The following is an 18529-nucleotide window of genomic DNA, read 5'->3' on the forward strand; positions in this document are numbered from 1 at the left end:
TGTACATATGTACAGCTAAGTTCCTAATGTATACACGTGGATATTGTTCGCATGTGTACACATGAGTATTTTTTTCACAAAGATCCAGTCCATTCATCCAGCACAAAATACATCTAGTGATATTACATACAACTATCTAACATAAACCAATCAAATTTTTAAAGTCATAAAAATACACATTTATGGTTATATTGCAATCCACGAGTTCTCGATCTCTAATGTCCATATGTACACACTCTCTCTATTGTCCATATGTACACACTCTTTCAGATGGTTGGTTTAAACAATTTTCATCCACCCCATCAATGAAATATATATGATTGAGTTTATAATAATATTTTAAATGGTTCTCAATATATATTGGTATTGCTATATGTTGGAAGGTTTACATTACTTATATTCATATTTTGCAATGGAATAGATTGATAGTGTTCATATGTACTGACTCCTACACCAACAAACACAACATATACATGTCAACCTATCAACAAGAACATTCATATCTACATTACTTATTATGTATCTATACATGCGTGTACACATGTACAAAATCCTGGTTGTTCATATGTACACACATGTTGGTGTACATCCGACCACAATTTTGTCAAAACACCAAAACTAGCAACAAGCTTTGACCTTTTCCTCCATTCACCTCTTCAGTTTGCGACATCTCTGTAAAACAAACAAAAACCATAATTTTTTTTGAGAACTTGGAAATCTAGAACCGCACCCCTAAATCGAAATCCTAATCTACAAATCAAAACCCTAATGGAAGTTTTGCATAAATCTAGAACTGTACCCCCAAATCGAAACCCTAACACCTCACGTCGAGGCTTTTACCAAACTAAAAAAATCGAAACCCAGAAATCAAAACTCTAATCTCTAATTTGAAATCCAAATCAATGAAACTGGGAGGAAGGAAAGTATCCAACCTTTAGCCTCGCCCTTTGAAACTCTCCGCTTTGAGACGACAGGTCTTCTCCGTCCGGAAATCTTGTTCGTTGGCTTCTCCGTTCGTCGGTTTCTGAGTTCTTTATTCTTACTTTTACTGGAAATAAATAAAAAGAGTAAGTAAACAAAACAATTATTTTCACGAGTAAAGAAAAAAAAAAAAACCCAATCTCATATGAGATTCACGTCCACCACCACCAAACCAATTGTTTTCAAATTTCAAAAAACTCTAATCAGTCCAACTAGAAAGCCTACGTCTAATTACATAATTGCCCATCTTTGGTTTCACTTTTTGAAGGTTAAATTTGTCTTCAACCACTGAAAACTACCTCAGTAGCACTTTGTGCCCTGCAGTGTAATAAAAAGTCATAATGTGTCTATATGTGAAAATAACTCTTTATTCAATTGGTCAACCAAATAAGTATTCTATAATTTTACTTTATACATAATTAAATACATATGTATAAACAAGAAGCTTTAATTTTTTTTGGTTTTCATTGTAAATGTAGGTAATAAAATAGTGGAGTTGTTATTTTTTTATAAGGTTTACACTTTACAATCGTTTTTTTTTTTTTTTAACATTACACTTTACAATCGTTATGCAACTGAAACAGTAATATTTTTTCAAAAAAAACAACTGAAACTGTGAAACAGTAATCTGGATGGTGCAGTCATTAAAGTGATAAAGGTACAGTTTGTACATGTTAATATAATAAATGCTACTATAAAATATTTAATACGTTCACCTAATACATGCATAATATAAAGGAAGTTTCCTGGAAGTTCTGAAATGTGGTAACTAATTTGGTCAGACCACTTACAGTACTCAGGCCATAGAAATCCATTGCCTTGAGAGTTTTTACTTGATATGGCTACAATCTAGCTTACGTTGACAAGTCTGGGCTCGAAGAATCTTCCTCCTGTTTTTGTCATAGTAATAATAATAATAATATATTGATTTATTTTATTCATGTTTTTTCTTAAGACAGAGGAGATCAAATCAAGTAGGAAACCAAACATAGATTCGATTTGAAGATTGATTTCAAGAGGTGTTTCAAAAAAGAAGAAGATTGATTTCAAGCAAACTAAACAAATCTACATGTCAGTGATTCAGATCAATCAACCACATAAGTTTTGTACAAAAAAAAAAAAGATGAACAGAAACATGACTTCTTCTATTTACATTTACATTCTTAGTTAAAAAGAAAACTTCTCATAGTTTTAAGATCACAAGGGCTACAATAAAAAAAAAGGCACCCTTTGTTAATGTCATCTTTAACTTTGTCATTTTCATTGTTCACAAAGTTTACCATCCATCTGATTTTGAACTGCTTTCACAGCTGCAACTCTCGCAGCCGTAGCAGCTTTATTAGCCGCAGCTACAGCTCGCATCACGTGCTCGTCCACCCGTCTCTGATCCACGCCTCTTCTCGCCATCTCTCGAGCACTCTGCAGTTAATTTTAAGTATAATCAAATTTTAATGTTCCAAAAATCGACTAAGCAGTAAATCGGTCATTAACAAAATAAATTTTGTAAAAAATCAGTTTAAGCGCCACTTAGTCGTCACACTACTAAAGTTTTACCCTTTAGACCCAAAACAAAAGCATTTTGAATACACGGCAAACCTCAAGTTTCATCATATAAATATAAATATTTACCTGAACGGCTTTATGAACCGGTGCGGTCTCTAGAGGAAGCCGGTTAACGAGATGACCATCATCCCATTCACCACATTTTGCATCTCCGGTTCTAAACCCATACGTACCATAGCCTTGTTTACGACCTTCATGCCAAGCTCCTTCATAATAATGACCATTAGCGAAATGGTAAACACCAAACCCATGAATCTTGTCTCCATAATACTCCCCTGCATACTTATCACCATTCCTACAAAACAAATCATAACTCAAAAAAAAAAAGAAAAAAACAGAGAGATCCGTACATGTAATTAAAAAAAAAAAGACACAAACTTTATTATTACCTGAAATGGTAAGATCCAAGTCCATGTTTAACACCAAACTTAAACTCTCCGACATAAGAGCTTCCATCAGCACATGTCTGAACACCAAAGCCGTGGCTTTGACCGTTGAACCACTCGCCGGAGTAAGAATCTCCGGTGTAAAACCAGTAAACTCCGTAGCCGTGTCTAGTTCCTTGCTTGTACTGTCCTTTGTACTTGCTTCCTTTGGACCAAGACTCGATTCCGTAGCCGTCGTATCTTCCGTTGACCCAATCTCCTTCGTAACGTCCGTTAACGTAATAGTAGTAAACTCCACTTCCGTGGCTTCTTCCTCTGTTAAACTCTCCTTCGTAAATATCTCCGTTACTGAAGAGCTGAACTCCTTCTCTAACGAACTCTTCCGGTTTGGTTTGTTCCGGTTTCGAATCGCCGATATACCATTGAACCGGTTTCGGTTTGGTTCGGAGAGTTAATTTTTTACTGGTTTGTTTGATTGCGAGCACGGTTTGGTTGATAACCGCCATGTTTCGCGACGCGAAGAAGAGAGCGACGGCGAGGAAGATTAAACCGAGGAGGAGATTCTCCGATGTACCGGTTTGAGAGAAGAAGACGGAGAAGAGTAAGAAAGATGCGAGGCTGAGGGAAGCGAGTGTGAAGGTTAGACCCGGTTTGATTCGGATTAAACCGGTTCGGTTAATTGATTTACTCTGTTTTTTGCTCCTCCTCTGTTTCTCCTCTTTCTCGCCTGCTTCGAGATCGTTGCGAGAGGCTTCGCTGAAGTCTCGTTCAGTGATCGAAGAGAGACTGTGAATCGACGATCGAATCGTCGGAGATGATCTGAGAAGCGACGATTGAGTCCTCGTTAGTTTCGATTGGCTCATCTCTCCGGCCAAATCTTCCGACACTGATCACCGGCCAAACCACCACCGCACCACCGTGACGAGCATCGCAAAACGGAGGAGAAAGAGAGAGGTTTCGTTTTTTCACGGCGAAGCCAAGCTCACTTTGCTTAGAGAGATCGAAAGAGAGAGAGAGAGAGAGAGAGAGAGAGATGTGAGTTTTGGAGCTTATTTTAATGGAGTTAGATTCAATATTGACCGTTAGATTAAGATCTGACGGTTGATTAGGAAAAGCGAAGAAGGGTAGCCGTTGGATCGTGAGTTTAGGGAAGAAGAAGTCCCGGTCTTGACGGGACGCTTTTTAGCTTTACTGTTGCAGGCCCGGCACGTGCCGCCACACACACATCTCTATTATTATCAATATTTTAATTTTTGGTTTTTGTAATAATAATAATTAAACCTTTTGTTTTCAAATTTTAACTTTGCTGAAATATCTTCCCTTTTAGAGGGGAATTTTCTATATTTATATAAGAGTTGATTTGGACTTTGGAAAGAATATTTATATAGGTTAGTATATATTTATAGTAAAAGTATATTCATTTGTTTATCCAGATGAATTACTAAAATGAGACGATAAATAACATTTATATAATTTAGAGAAAAAATAAAGGTTACTTGTTTTTTTTTTTTGACGTCATAAAGGTTACTTGGTTAAATCCACTTACTATTTATAAAGAGATGATTCAATTAAAAAATTTGATCATGATAGTTTTTCTACAACAATTAAACTTTTTGGGGAGAATTTTCTGTATTTATATAAAAGTTGAGTTAGACTTTGGAAGGAATAATTATAAATGTTAGTATATGTTCATAGTAAGTCTTACTTTATTTTTATTTATATAAAAGCGTAGACTAAAATGAGCCGTGTGTAAAAGATCAACGATTCATATTGGGTATAGTTGGTGAAAACTGTAAAGTGTAGGTGATCTACCAAATCGGACGGTGGATATCAATTACTTGATACGGAAAGAAATCTATACTAATAAAGTTGAAGAGAAACTCTCCACATTGAACCACCTCACCTCTCCTATCTCTAAAACGTGACACGTGGCGTAAGTAAAATGAATTCACGAGTTAGTTTTTGTAGGTTATACGGGCTTTGTTATCAGTTTCACAAATACTGGCCCAATAACAGAGATCTTACTGTGTTGCAGCAACGATGAACCAGCTCTGTCGTCTCAGCTCCTCCTTCGTTCAGCAACGATGAACCAGCTTGCATTCAAGTAGCCCTACTCTGTGGTCTTCAATTCTACGACGGCGAATCTGAGAGGATTTGTTGACTACGACGTCGACTTCGGAGGCGGAGGATTGTCTGGATATGGAAGGAAAGTGGGGAAAAAGATCCAATTTTTATTCTTCCTTTACTCAACACCAATTTTCTTGGTGTTAGAAGAAGACGTCTACCCTGCTTTGCTGTTTAGAATCATTCTGGATCTGTAACTCTCCATCGTCTCCTCTCAGGTTTTTTTTTGCCTCTTCAATTCTTTGCTATTCAATCTCTGTTTTGATAGATTTAACGATTGAAGATACCCAGATGAATTTTTATGGACAGTTTTCTCTTTATTACCTAACTGAAGCTGCAAGCTTGTGTTTTTGTTTGTATCTCTTGCAATTAACATCACGTAGCCCATGTTTGGTTATACGCTTAAATGGGTTCTTTTCTTGCAGATTTCAAAGGATTTAAGATCACATGAGAGCCTGAGTTGTGATTGCACCAAGTTTGCAGCTTTAGATGATCGTTGTCTCCGTTCTTTAATCCTGGGAGATTGTGTCGTCCGAGCTTTCATCAATATTTTTGGAAGCTTTGCTATTTATTTCGATACAAACCTTCTCAACTTGGGACATAATAAGGTCTGCATTTGCCTCAGGCAGTACCGTTTGGTTATATTTGTCCTCTTGAGCTTTACTTTGTATTGGTTTTGTGTATTATCAGAGAGAGAGAGAGGTTAGCTTTACAGGATATGGTAAGGAAAAACGCCATTGAAGCCGCTTACAGTTTCAGATGTGGGAAAATGCCAAGAAAAAAGAAAAATATAAAGGTGTCAACATGTCACTTCAATGTTCTTAGTAATTACCTTCAGCTCGGGCTCTGTTTCTTAACTGATTGTCTTTCAAGTGTTTTTCTTTCATTATGCAGGTTGAAGACAAGCATAAAACCGACAGTATATGTGACATAATTTCATAGCAACGTCGCATTCTAACACCCATTGTTGGCAATTGAGTGACATAGAGAGAATATACTTTAAGGTGAACATCATACCTGAGCTAAGGCTCATATATCGAATGAAACATAACTTTCTTATCTTTTTTTTTTAATTTCATGGTGGATGAGTATGAAGTCAGCTGTTAAGTTTGATTTTATACTTGCAACTTTTAAGATTTCCCAGAACTGTTTATTGTTGTTCTTAGAACTACTTGCATTGTATGAAGGGTACTTGACTCATGTTCAGGGGAGAGTCACCCATCTATTTATATTCAGGTCCCCAATCGAGGACATCTTGATCAGCCAAGTCATGTGAGATCACGGACCTATATCAGAGGTTTCTTCTAACTTTTAACGCCTCAGCTTCTGGATCTTTCTTAGTCTCTCTTGTCCTTCTTCTTCTCATGCCATCAACTGCGCTATCTTTTATGCTGATTTAGTTTTCCATTTCTGGTAACCATGTAACATTGTATTTTTTGAGATTATGATTTGGCTTTCCAGATGAAGAAGATTTCCTTCTGGTGTTTAGTCTGAGAGTTCACACTACGGAAAGAATATCCTCAACTCCTTGAATGATACTTTGAAGATAGAAGCAATACAACATCTAATAGTCTATTTGAAGATCATAATACTCTAAAGAGAATACTATTTCTAATGGTTCCAATCTTCGCAGCGTTGTTTAATAGTTTTTGTGAAATTCTTCGCTATTTTAATGTCAAGTAGAATATTCTCTCGATTCTATGCTATACTTATGTTTATATTTAATATTTGCAGACATTATATAATGTATCTTACATGACAAATTCTTTTAACAAAACTATTGAACAATTACTTATACAGTAATAAATAAGTTCAAATACACCAAAATTTAAAGATAAATGCTAATTTTTATTCATATATAAAATATTAAAAATATATATTATTACCTTATATCCAACTTATAAGTTAACTAAAACTTAAAACTGAATATAATAATCTAGAATTTATTAAAAAATTATCTGATTCATTGATAATATTACATATAAAATAAAAATAATATATAAAATTTTAACACATTAACTTATTTGTTAATAAAAATTAATAATCGCAAAAATTGTAAATTTTTATGTGGTTTTTGGATATATTAATAATCGCAAAATTGTAAATTTAGAAAGGTTATACACCAAAAACTAAAACAATAGGAACATCGATTAGTTTCATGAAAATTTGCAGACATTAACAAATTAAATTGCAAACACAATCTAAATTCAGACCGAAAAATAACAAGAAGAAAATGAAAATGCTACAAATCTACAAATTTACGACTTATTTCAATATGTATTTACTACTTTCATAAAAACTAAAGAATGACATTTCAGAAGAATATAATAGTTTCGAATATCATTAAACAACTTGATATAATATATAAAAAGTCAGAAATAAAAGTAGATAACATAAAATAAAACAAACATATAGAAAGATATACACAATCAATATAAAGCAGAAGAGCCCCACTAAATTATTTTAGAAATTATCTCAATAAAAGCTACAAATCGTTTAAAGCGAACATAACATAGCCCCTACGAATTTAAAGTGATATGGTAAGCTCAAAAAATTAACAGGAATAAAAAAAAAGAAAATACAAAATATATAGCCAAATATATGTTTTAAATAAAGTAAATGTTAAATAAAATATATAAATTTCCCGCACGAAACAAACAAAAAAAACATCAAAAAGCTTTAATATAAAAAATATTATATTTATAATTTCAATATAAAATAAATTTAAAAATTTTATAATAAAATTAAAATATATTTTCATATAAAATAATTTTAGTGTAAACTCACCCGCCCGTAGGGCGGGCCAACCACTAGTATAGGAATAAAGTGAAGATGCAGGAAAAAATGGGTTTGGATCAAAATTGTGAATGAAAGCAAACATTTTACCAAACATCCTCGCATGGTGCACTCCGCATTAGTAGCCCTCTGATCTTTTCTTTTCTAATAAAATTCACATGGGATAGTAGTTATATAATGCCAGATACATTCACATTTTACATGGAGATATCTACTAGAAAATATATCTGTTACGCTAGTTTATCTCTGAAAATACTACAATATTAAACAAAAAGAAAAATGAAGAAACGAAAGAGGAAAATAGAGATAGAGATAAATGGTTATTATTGAGGAACTTACCAAAAAGAGTAAAACACTCTTACAAGTTATAACATTTTTAAAGCAAAAAAAAAAAAAGTTAACATTTGCCTTTCTATCATCTTAAAATAATTATTTAATTTAATTTAGTATGATAAACTTATTATTGTTGTATTTATGAGATCCTGCTCTGAGTATCTATTCCTTTATGATGCTCTAGTATTTGATTAATTAAGGTAATATCGCTGTCATTAAGATCTAAAAGTCTAAGTCATAAATGCATTCAATTACTTTTAACTTTCGGCATAGGAAAGGATAATCTGACCCAAACAATACAATAATCACATCAATTTCAGTCTTTCAAAGAATATTCAACCTTGATATATTAATTAACTAAATCTAAGACTTGCAAAGACTAATTAAACTAAACAAATCAATACACGAGATGAAAACAATGTCTGCTACTTTACTCGTTTTATAATATGAACTCATTTTACTAGCTTGCTTTACTGAATCAAAGTCTATTTTCAAATGGAACCGAAGAAGAAACTTGAGACTATTCTCTCAAACCTTTTTTTTTTTTTTGAAAACAGACCATTCTCTTAAACTTGAGACAAAGTCTCTTCATCTTTAGAGAAAATATAAAATATTTTGTGCGTATAAGAGATCAATAACGTAGGCCAATGTTTACCCTAAGATCAACACTTCTCTAAAGAACAAACTAGAAGATGCTTATTTGAGTCAACGAGCTGAAAAAGGCTTGAAGATGAAAACTTGGACTGATCGATGACATGGGCATTAGTGCAAGGTGTAAAAGGCTATCGTGGGACCGTACCGGCATGAACAAAGTGGATATCCAAATCGCACAAATCCAAATTGACAGAACAGCAGCTTCCAATGTTGCAAAAGCAGTGCCAAAACAAATAGGAATTCAAATAAATTCCAAACACGAGAATCGAAGCATGCCCTTTTTATCATTTTGATTAACACAAGAACTAGAGATCACTAAGAAAACGGAGACCCCACGAAATGATCAACTACACGCAAGGCTGGCCCTGTGTGCTAAACTCATTAAACAATAGCTTTAGGAGCCAAAATTTATATACGAGTTTAAATGCATCAAAAAAAATTCAGTATAATGGTTTAGGGAAAAAATGGTTTTCATACTTTAAACCGCCATCCAACCAGAAATTTAGGGGACCATAAACATTTTTATGTTAATCTCAATAAAAAAATTCAACAGTTTAAAGCCATGTAACTATGATAATAACTCTTTCATATTTGGAGCCGAGCATGCATGGACCGGTTTCTGAGTTTGCTGAGTCGATTTGTTTTGGGTCGTGACCATGGTAGGCTAGTAGCTCAGGTTTGAGGGATGATCCAGGCTACTGATTGTGTGGAGCTTAGTCGGGAGTGAGAAGAGAGGATCTGAAGCCAAACTGTCTGAGCATCACACCGGTGCGTGTCCGGGTACATTAACTTCTTCGCGTTTAAGCTTTGTATGGTTTTTGATTCGCGAGAAACATGTTTTTTTTTGTCTTTTTTACGTCAGTGCATAACAAGACTCATGATTCGTGGGCCAAGCCGCTCTGGAGATGACGCCACCAAATTTTTAATTGGTTTGGTATAAAACCTTATGGTAAAGGAAGGAGAAAGCTGGCTTCGACTCCACTTAGGGTATGACTGGTTTTTCCGCTACCACCCGCAAACGCAGCTTTTGCGGTTGGTAGCGGTTGCTGGCGTTTTGCAACAATCGTTCAAACCGCTCTAAACCGCTCCAAATCGCTCCAAATCGCTCTGAACCTCATAAATTCAAAAGCTGGTTCCAGCTAGCGTTTGCGGTTGCGGACGTTTGCGGGAGGATAAATTTTTTTTTTTTTTTCCAAAACAATATAAATACAAAAATAAAAAATTTCAATAAAAAAATTAAACTGAAAATTATAAAAATGCTAAAATATATCAATTAAATTTTAATTAATATTATAAAACTTTAAAATAAAAATATTTTCTATATTTTTAAAAAATTTAAACTATAACTTTCTAAATATAAATTTTATATTATAATATTATTATTTTTGATATTTTTAAATTGTATAAAATGTAAATATTGTTAATTTATTATTTAACTGCTGCTGCATTTGGTAGTTAACCAGTCATAAGTATTCCGCAAACGCACAAATCTCTAACCGCATAACCAGTCGTACAAATCTCTTAAAACCGCTAGAAACCGCAACCACCCGCATCCGCAAACTTCCGCAACCGCAACCGCTGCGGTTAAACCAGTCAGGCCCTTACTCTTTGTGGCTTCATGTAGGCCTTTGTGTCAGCCAAGTTGTTAAAGTAATTCATCTTTTCAGATAGCTCGTGAAAGTGACTAATGTTGGATTTTTATTTAAATCAAGATCCTTCCTATAATCAGTGGCAGGTTACGGATTCTAATATCTAAGGCGTCGCAATGGAAGTCAGTCTTGGGAGAGCTTTATAGTATTTCGGGTCTTCCTTGTGAAGTACCAAATCTTCATTCATGACATAATATTTTAAGCTCCCTGTATTCTCTGTTTTTTTCTTTCTCATTTGCAGTGAGTGCACGAGGGACGTGGGTGTTCTCAGTCCTGAGCGCACTAGCATCACTCATCTTTTCAGATAATGCATGCACAACGTGATTCACGCTGAAACATCAGGTGAGGTGACAAGAAAGAAGCTCAGAATGCGTCACCGAATCAAACCAGAGACCCAAGATTCTCAGTCCTGAACTCTATAGTCACAAGCTCCTGTCATATTATCCTTTTGGCCACTAATGCATTTGTAAATAAATTGAAACATGTACAATTAAGATTGTATGTTGCAAGTTCAGTAGCAGAGACTTGTTCCTTTCTCAATGGAACAATACATGTAAGCAGTTTGTGATGATTTCGCCCAACCCAAAACTAAAACATATTGGGCAAAGCGAGATCCATGAAAAACAAAAGACATTTTTAAAACACAACTTCGAACCGATGAGGAACCCAACCGAACCAAAAAAAACAACGGCAAGTCCCCCACGTTGGTCTCTATGTATCTAAATATCATCCAACAACTAAACTGTATTCATGATTTTTTTTTCCAGCAACTGTAATGTGAAAAGATATATAACAGCTGCTATTTTATTACCTGTGATTTTCAGAGATCATCTATAATATGAACTCACGTAGAGTCTCGCTCCTATGTCGAGCGGACCATCATCTCCACCAACAGCGTGAAGAGCCACAGGAATGGTCGAGAATACTTGAACGGTCAAAGGAAAAACCGCAGGGACAACTTCTTCTCTCTGTTCGGTGGTGTCGGTAACAGACATTGCACTGCATTTAGCAGCGCATGTGTCACTAGGACTCACCAAATAAGCAACCTCTTTCAAGGGCTTCAGATAGCCTCTTCCACCTCTTTTGAATTCGAGTTTATCGAGGATTAAGGTTGATGTCGCCTCGAGCCAGTCTGCACACAAGCCTTCGACTCGGTCGTAGTATATTCTCCGTTCAATCTGTAACAGCAACGTAAATAAGAAGAGTTAGATTTACGATAGTTTTACAAATGGTGAATGAATGAGTAGAGACTTACGCCAAGTTTGCTAATGTAAATAGTCATAAACATTGGTCCCAAGTTCATTACTCTAGCTTCGCATGGATACACCTGCAGAGAAGGAAACAAAATGATATTAATTAATCACCAAACGTAAACATAAGAAGCTTTACTTATGATGCAGAAGTTTCTAATACTACTTGCCTTTTTTCTCTTTAGAACACACCAAGTGTAGAGCTTATCACACGCATCTTTGACTCTTCGAGACGCCAGCTTCCTCTCATTGCAATAAGCAGCGATCTCAGAGACCCTTTCAGTGGAGGGAACACCATGTTTCAAACCAGCGACAGATAACGCTTCTTTGCCTTCCATAGATTCTACAGCATCTTTATCGAAATGAACACCAGTGAAGCAGCTTCTCACTGATATTTGCTTCTGCTTTAAGAAGCACTCCTCGGCTTCAAGAGCAGCCGCTACGGCACGGTGGACGACTATGTCAGGGTAGCGTCGAAGAGGAGATGTGAAGTGAGTATAGAGAGGAACAGCTAGTGCGTAGTGTCCCCACTCAGCAACACAGTCCTTCAAGTTCCCGGTGCAGAAGTAAGACGCAGATTGCATCGGTTTCATAGCGTAATTGTTGAGAATGTCTACAAAAACTGCGTCATCCTTGAGGGTTTCAGTGATTTTCTCCAAAGATTCATGGAACCGGCCAGAAGAAGAACTGTCCAACTCCATACCATGCTTTGCACAAAAGCCTTCAAACTCTTTGAGCTTGCGCAGATTAGGTTCTGGATGTCTCCGGAGCAGTGCACTGTCAGGGTAAGCTCGAGAAATCACCTCAGCCGCTGTCATGTTTGCTAAAAGCATAAACTCCTCAACGAGATGGTTTGAAGCCTTTGTAGGGTACAGCACAAACTCATACGGAACTCCATGTTCATCAAAGAGGAAAGAGGGTTTAGAATTCTCCAGCTGCAAAGCTCCATTTCTAAACCTTTTTTGCCTTAAATTGGTTGAAATCTCACTAAGCTGTTTGATAGATCGAACTACATCACTCCACTCGAAAGGTCCGTGCAAAGCAGGCCGGCTATTTGCTGCAACGTCGTGCTTCTCGTCTATAATGTCTTGAGCATGGTCATACGAAAGCTTGCAGCACGATTTTATAACAGTACGACCAATCCAGCGATCTGTGACAACCCCTTCTCTGTTTAAATCCAAGAAGATGGAAAAGGCAAGCCTGTCAACTCCTGGATTAAGTGAACCTACGTTGTCGGACAATGATGGAGGCAACATTGGTATTTTTCTCCCGCAGCATGTAAACACTCGTCGACCTAAACTGAGCTTCTGTGTCAAGGGCAGTGTCTGGTAAAACATAGTAGGAGACATCAGCAATGTGAACACCGACTCTTAAAAAACCGCCGGGTAAACTTTGAACTGATAGAGCATCATCGAGGTCTGTAGCCGTTGAGGGGTCGATGGTAAATACACACAGGTCTCTAAGATCTTTTCTTCGCTGAACCTCTTCTTCTGGTACTTCCCAAGGAGCACGTGGAAGACTAGCAAGCGAGTCATGAGAAAACTCAGAATCGCAAACCGAGTTCTGATATAATATCGCATTGATCTGGGGCTCCAGTTCACTGCCTCGGCCAAACATATGCGTAATCTGAGCTAGGGGAAACTGACTCCCTTCGCTCCAGTCCACAATTTGGGCAGCAACCAGCTCTGCCTCGAGAGTTGGATCCATACTCTCAAGTCTTGCTCGAATGCCTCCAGGTAAGGCATGGAAGGGAACGATCAATTTAGTAAACCTAGGGTCTGCAGGCATCAGTTGGATGTAATCATCATCAGAAAGAGACTTGCTCGTTCTTGCATTAGCTTCCTTGTAATGAATCCATCGCTTCACATCCAGCAATCCAACAATGGAATCTCTTACAAGTGATTTTTCAACAACAGCAACTACTTGTCCAGTTGGTCGTTTGTTGGGGAAGGAACTAAGGATGACGCATAGCTTCTCAACCGCAGTGCCATTTCCTGTCTGCTCACCAAGAGAACATGAATCCAGTAATGGCATAGAGTTGCGACTAACACAGTTCTCAGCTCCTTGTCCTATAACTGAACATTTGTTCTGTTGAGCATCTATCTCGCCTCTTTCCAAATGGCTGAGACGCTCATCTTTTTCTTTGGGGACTGTTGGTTTCTTCAGGCTTGGCAACATTTTCCGTAACAAATCCTTTCATCTTGGGCCACAGTGAGAGCGGATCCAGTTTAACAGCAACAATATCTCCTTCCACCTATACACAGAACACAAGTAAGACTTCAAACACAAATCATGAAGCGTAATGAAAAAAAGCAACCCAAAACTTACTGCTCGATTTTGGCCAGCGATTCCATTGATTAGAATATCTGTAGGGACTCCATCAATCTACAGTAAGCCTTCAAAGGAAAAAAACAAAAAAAGAATCCAACATGAGCAGAAGAAACAACAAGTCTCTTTAAAAATTCAGACGTTACTTCTTACCTTACCTCACTGCGGTTATGAGCATTCACCCGAAACAGCGCCTTATAAACTTCACCTTTCTACAAAGAGAAGACCACAATTAGCTTTCTTCGATCAAGAAAATTAATAAAGAGAACATTACACTCAGGCAAAAAAACCTCTAAAGCTTGATTGACAGCATCGAGAGACCAATGTGAAGAGAAGATATTTCTCAGTGAGACACACTCATCAACCTGCTGGAACAAGTCAGCATCCATTATAGAAGACTGCTCACAATCCCTAGGGTCAGGGCACGACTTGGACAACAACTGCTTACTAACTTCAGCAGAAGGAACCAAAGGACTTGCAGAAGAATACGGCATAGAGTTGAAAGCAACATTAGACGCTCTCGTTAACTCATTGGGATTATTATCTTTGCTTTACCATCCGATGACTCTACATGGATGTCTTCTACTACACAACCTAAGACATTAAAGGCTTTGTAAGCGAGGCTACTAATATTCATTAGATTCAAGTAATCTCTACTAAGTATTAACCAATCAAGATCTATCGATGATGCGGATGTTACCTGAGGTGTTCTTGGATCGACGGCTACCTCTGCGCTTCTTCTTCTTATCCTTGTCGCCGTTTTCGATTCGTTCACCAGCTTTCGCTGATTGTTGTTCCGCCGAAACAACACTCTTCTTCATCGATCAAAAGTATTATATATAACTCTAACGAAGCTAAAACCTAGGTTATCTTCCGATCAGATCAAAAAACTCCGAAACGGAAGAAATCGCGACGAAGGAGATAAAAAGGATCTTTAATGAATTAAAGAAGAAGAAGAAAGAAAGGTGTGATTGGTTGAGCCAAAGAGGAAGAAAACGACCTTAATGATTTTGGTCGGCGGATTTGCGCCGACTGTGTGTTGCTTTCTTTTTCTTCCTTTTCATTTACTTTCTTTATAGTCGGTTGCTTCATCGTAGAACACGTGTAACTAGAACTTCATCGGACGGCTTTTGAGCTACCCCCTCTCTTTTTTCTTTTCTTATCAAAGTAGGTAGGTAATATACGAATTTGAGGGTTCATTTTTAATATCACCCCCTTTTATTCTTGTAGGTTTTACGTATGTATCCCAAATATTTTGAAATTAGTTTAATCCCCTTATCCAGTGTGGAGTGTGGACACATTTTTACACTTCGTCAATAACCGGGGTCCAGACCGGCTAACTTAAATTCCGGTCAAGAATTTGGTATATATATTCCAATTTTGGATTCAAGAATACCAGAAACTATAGAAGAACAAGCACACAAGGTAAATATCATTTTAAGTGTAGTTTTAACAATCATATTATTTGTTTAATCAGAATTCAACACAGCACACTACTGAAATCGAGCTGATTCAGTGAAGAGACTAACCAGAGAACACGTCCATATGCACAGGACTTATGCCTCTCTCAGTCTCTTGACAGTTTTTTTTTATATATTGACATCCTCGATAGTTTCATTAGATGTGTGGTATATTAATTGAACCTGACGTGTTTAATATTGCACCAAACTTGTTTATATAAACTAGATCCTGTCTCTGCGCTACGCGCGGATATATATTTAAATTTATTGCGTTTATCATTTTTATTTGTGTACGAATTTTTGTATATTAATTATATATCTAATTTTTTGAATTTGATTTTTTTTATATATTTTTAGTTTGAAGTAAGTATTTCTATTATATGTAACACAATTAACTAATAAAATATGAACAATGATGTCCGAGATTTTAGAGTTATGTAAAAACCTATAATTATGTATAGAACATAAATTATCTTAGTTTAAAAGATCGGAATCTCATCTCGAATAAATTCACGAAAAGAAAAAGTACTCCAATAACCTACTTAAAATATAAACCCCCTTTTCAAAAAAAAAAGCGTACCTAATAATATTTTTGTACCTGTAATAGTTGAAAACTGAAAATTGAATATCGATCTAGTATATTATTTAATATATCTAATTGTAAAATATTAATTGTAATAATTTTTTTAAAATTTTTTGTAATATTACATGAATTAGAATTCTTTAAAATCTAAAATCTATTTATTAACATAATATATTTTTTATTCATTTATTGACGTTACAAAATAGTGAATTAGTTTTATTTGTATATTATTTTTTTAATAATTTAGCTTCTTTTAAGTAATTTTAAAATTATCAAGAATATAATATATTTAAAATTATTTATTTAAATATATTCAAATATGATGTCTCATTTTTATGTGTGTTTGCGTTGAGCATATTTAATTTGTAGTTTGTATATTTAATAACACCTTGTTGTGTGCTGTTCTATGATTTTAATAAATGTGTTGTCATTTCAATTTTTACTATTAACATGATTTTTTAGTGATCAGTGATAATGTATTTTTAACGTTATGTATTATATTTTATCGTATATTTTATAACTCTTTATGCTGGCACATTTTTTAGAATCATTTTAATTATATAATAGATTTAAAGATGTAAATAAAACTGTGTATGTTGTAAATTTAGACCTTTTAGTGTAACTGAGCACTATCAATTATGAAAATTATATTATGATTTTATTTTACTAATCTTTCTTTTGTGTATATTTTTGTTTTATTTTCTATTTTTATAATTTTATTGCCTTATTCTTTAATTTCAGAAAATTGCTATTTCCAATTTTTGTTTCATATACCTTAAAAGTCTTCGGTTGATTTTGTTTGTTTTCTTTCTCCGATTACAATGTACAGTTTGACTTTTTTTTTTTTGTTTGGATCAAACTACTAATATCATCAGATAGAACGGCTTAAACTCCAAGAATGGAGTGAGTATTTATACTAGAGAAAACTGATTTAGCTACTAATATAGTGATATATTATAATATTAGAATATGTAAACTCTTCTTTGTTGTCCTACGCTGGAGATAATTAAGTTGTTGTCAATTGATTCTATATTTGTGATAACTGGAAATACATCTTTATGTCTTCCTTACATCATCCTTAATTGGTTTACGGTTCGACCATTTCTAATATAGTGAGAGTAACATAATATTAGATGGTGATTATCTCCTTCCAATTAGCAATGCAAAGAATGAGAAAAATTCAAGGCGGGACCACTTTACAATTTTGTCCTCATATCAATATAGAGTTAGTATATATTACTCTATTTGGTTCAAAATGTAATAAATTTTAATTAAAATATGTAATATAAAAAGTTATTACTTTATAAAACTGTCATTTAATATATAAATTTAATCAATTACACAGTAATTTACATAATTTAATTGACCACACAATAACTAATAAATATAAAGTTACATTGAAATATAAAAAAAAATTATATAGTGAAACAAAAATTACTTTTAAACCATTATATTATAAAACAAAGGGAATATTCAAATTATATTGAAATATTAGAATAGTAAGAATCAGAAAAGCTGAAATCTAAATGTCGATCATTTACGTCGGCCATGCCTTAGACCATCTCCAATGTATTCGTCTATTTTTTTCTCTAAAATAGAAGAATTTCATTGGATTTTTCTCCGTGTATTTTTCTATTTTCTCTCCTAAAAAGGAATATTCTTGATATATTATTTTCTAAGTTTACAAATAATATTTTTTATTTGTGAAAGTTGAAAAACATCCCAATTTATTTTGGTATTTTATAAAATTATGATATTATTTACACTAAATATTTCTTTTCAAACTACTATGTAAGTCAAAAAGATATAATTATATTTATTTAAATAATATATTACACAAAAAAATACTTTTCGTTATAATTGTTTAAATAAAAAGTTAAAGGATCATTTTGTAAAAACAAATAGAGGAGATGACATGGCAAAAATATAGTTTCTCACTGACTGATTATTTTCGCATACGTGGACAATCTATCTGAGGCTTATATCCTCTAGTTTTAGTTAAAATCTGTAATATTTAAAAGTTATTACTTTAAAAAACTGTTATTTAATATATGGATTTAATCAATTACACAGTAATTTATAAAATTTAATTGGCCACACAATATCCGATAAGTATAAAGTTACACTGAAATATAAAAACAATTTATATAGTGAAATAAAAATTACGTTTAAACCATTATATTATAAAGCAACGGAAATATTCAAATTATATTGAAATATTAGAATAGTAAGAATCAAAAAAGCTGAAACCTCAACGTCGATCATTTACGTCGGCCATGCCTTAAACCATCTCCAATGTATTCCTCTATTTTTCTCTAAAATAGAGGAATTACATAATAGAGATGGATTTGTCTCCGACGTAATTTTCTATTTTCACTTCTGAAAAAGAATATTCTTGATATATTTTTTTCTAAGTTTACAA

The 18529-nt window shown here is 34.5% G+C and overlaps 1 protein-coding gene, 1 long non-coding RNA gene and 1 pseudogene across 2 annotated transcripts; 1 reads left to right on the forward strand and 2 right to left on the reverse strand.

Annotated features, from left to right (window-relative positions):
- Positions 1 to 2105: 2105 nt before the first annotated feature.
- Positions 2106 to 3956, reverse strand: LOC125588475 (junctophilin-1-like). Its single transcript, XM_048759841.1, has 3 exons — positions 2934 to 3956; positions 2611 to 2839; positions 2106 to 2400 (listed from the first exon to the last, which is right to left on the reverse strand). The coding sequence occupies exons 1-3, from the start codon at positions 3791 to 3793 to the stop codon at positions 2242 to 2244; spliced, it is 1248 nt and encodes a 415-aa protein (XP_048615798.1). The 5' UTR covers positions 3794 to 3956; the 3' UTR covers positions 2106 to 2241.
- Positions 3957 to 4942: 986 nt separating this feature from the next.
- LOC106399407 lies at positions 4943 to 6774 on the forward strand. The gene is made up of 4 exons (XR_001280012.3): positions 4943 to 5272; positions 5480 to 5662; positions 5745 to 5850; positions 5949 to 6774. It is a non-coding gene; the product is annotated as an uncharacterized LOC106399407 (long non-coding RNA).
- A 4183-nt stretch (positions 6775 to 10957) lies between these two features.
- Positions 10958 to 15102, reverse strand: LOC125587522 (annotated as a pseudogene).
- Positions 15103 to 18529: the final 3427 nt, after the last annotated feature.

The sequence above is a fragment of the Brassica napus genome, chromosome A2 (genome assembly GCF_020379485.1).
Source record: "Brassica napus cultivar Da-Ae chromosome A2, Da-Ae, whole genome shotgun sequence".
Taxonomy (NCBI): Eukaryota; Viridiplantae; Streptophyta; class Magnoliopsida; order Brassicales; family Brassicaceae; genus Brassica; species Brassica napus.

Coding starts and splice junctions, on each gene's coding strand:
- LOC125588475 (XM_048759841.1), bottom strand. CDS start 3,793: ATGAGCCAATCGAAACTAACGAGGACTCAATCGTCGCTTCTCAGATCA. Junction 2,840..2,933: donor CTTGGATCTTACCATTTCAG/GTAATAATAAAG, acceptor TTTGTTTTGTAG/GAATGGTGATAAGTATGCAG. Junction 2,401..2,610: donor CGGTTCATAAAGCCGTTCAG/GTAAATATTTAT, acceptor AATTAACTGCAG/AGTGCTCGAGAGATGGCGAG.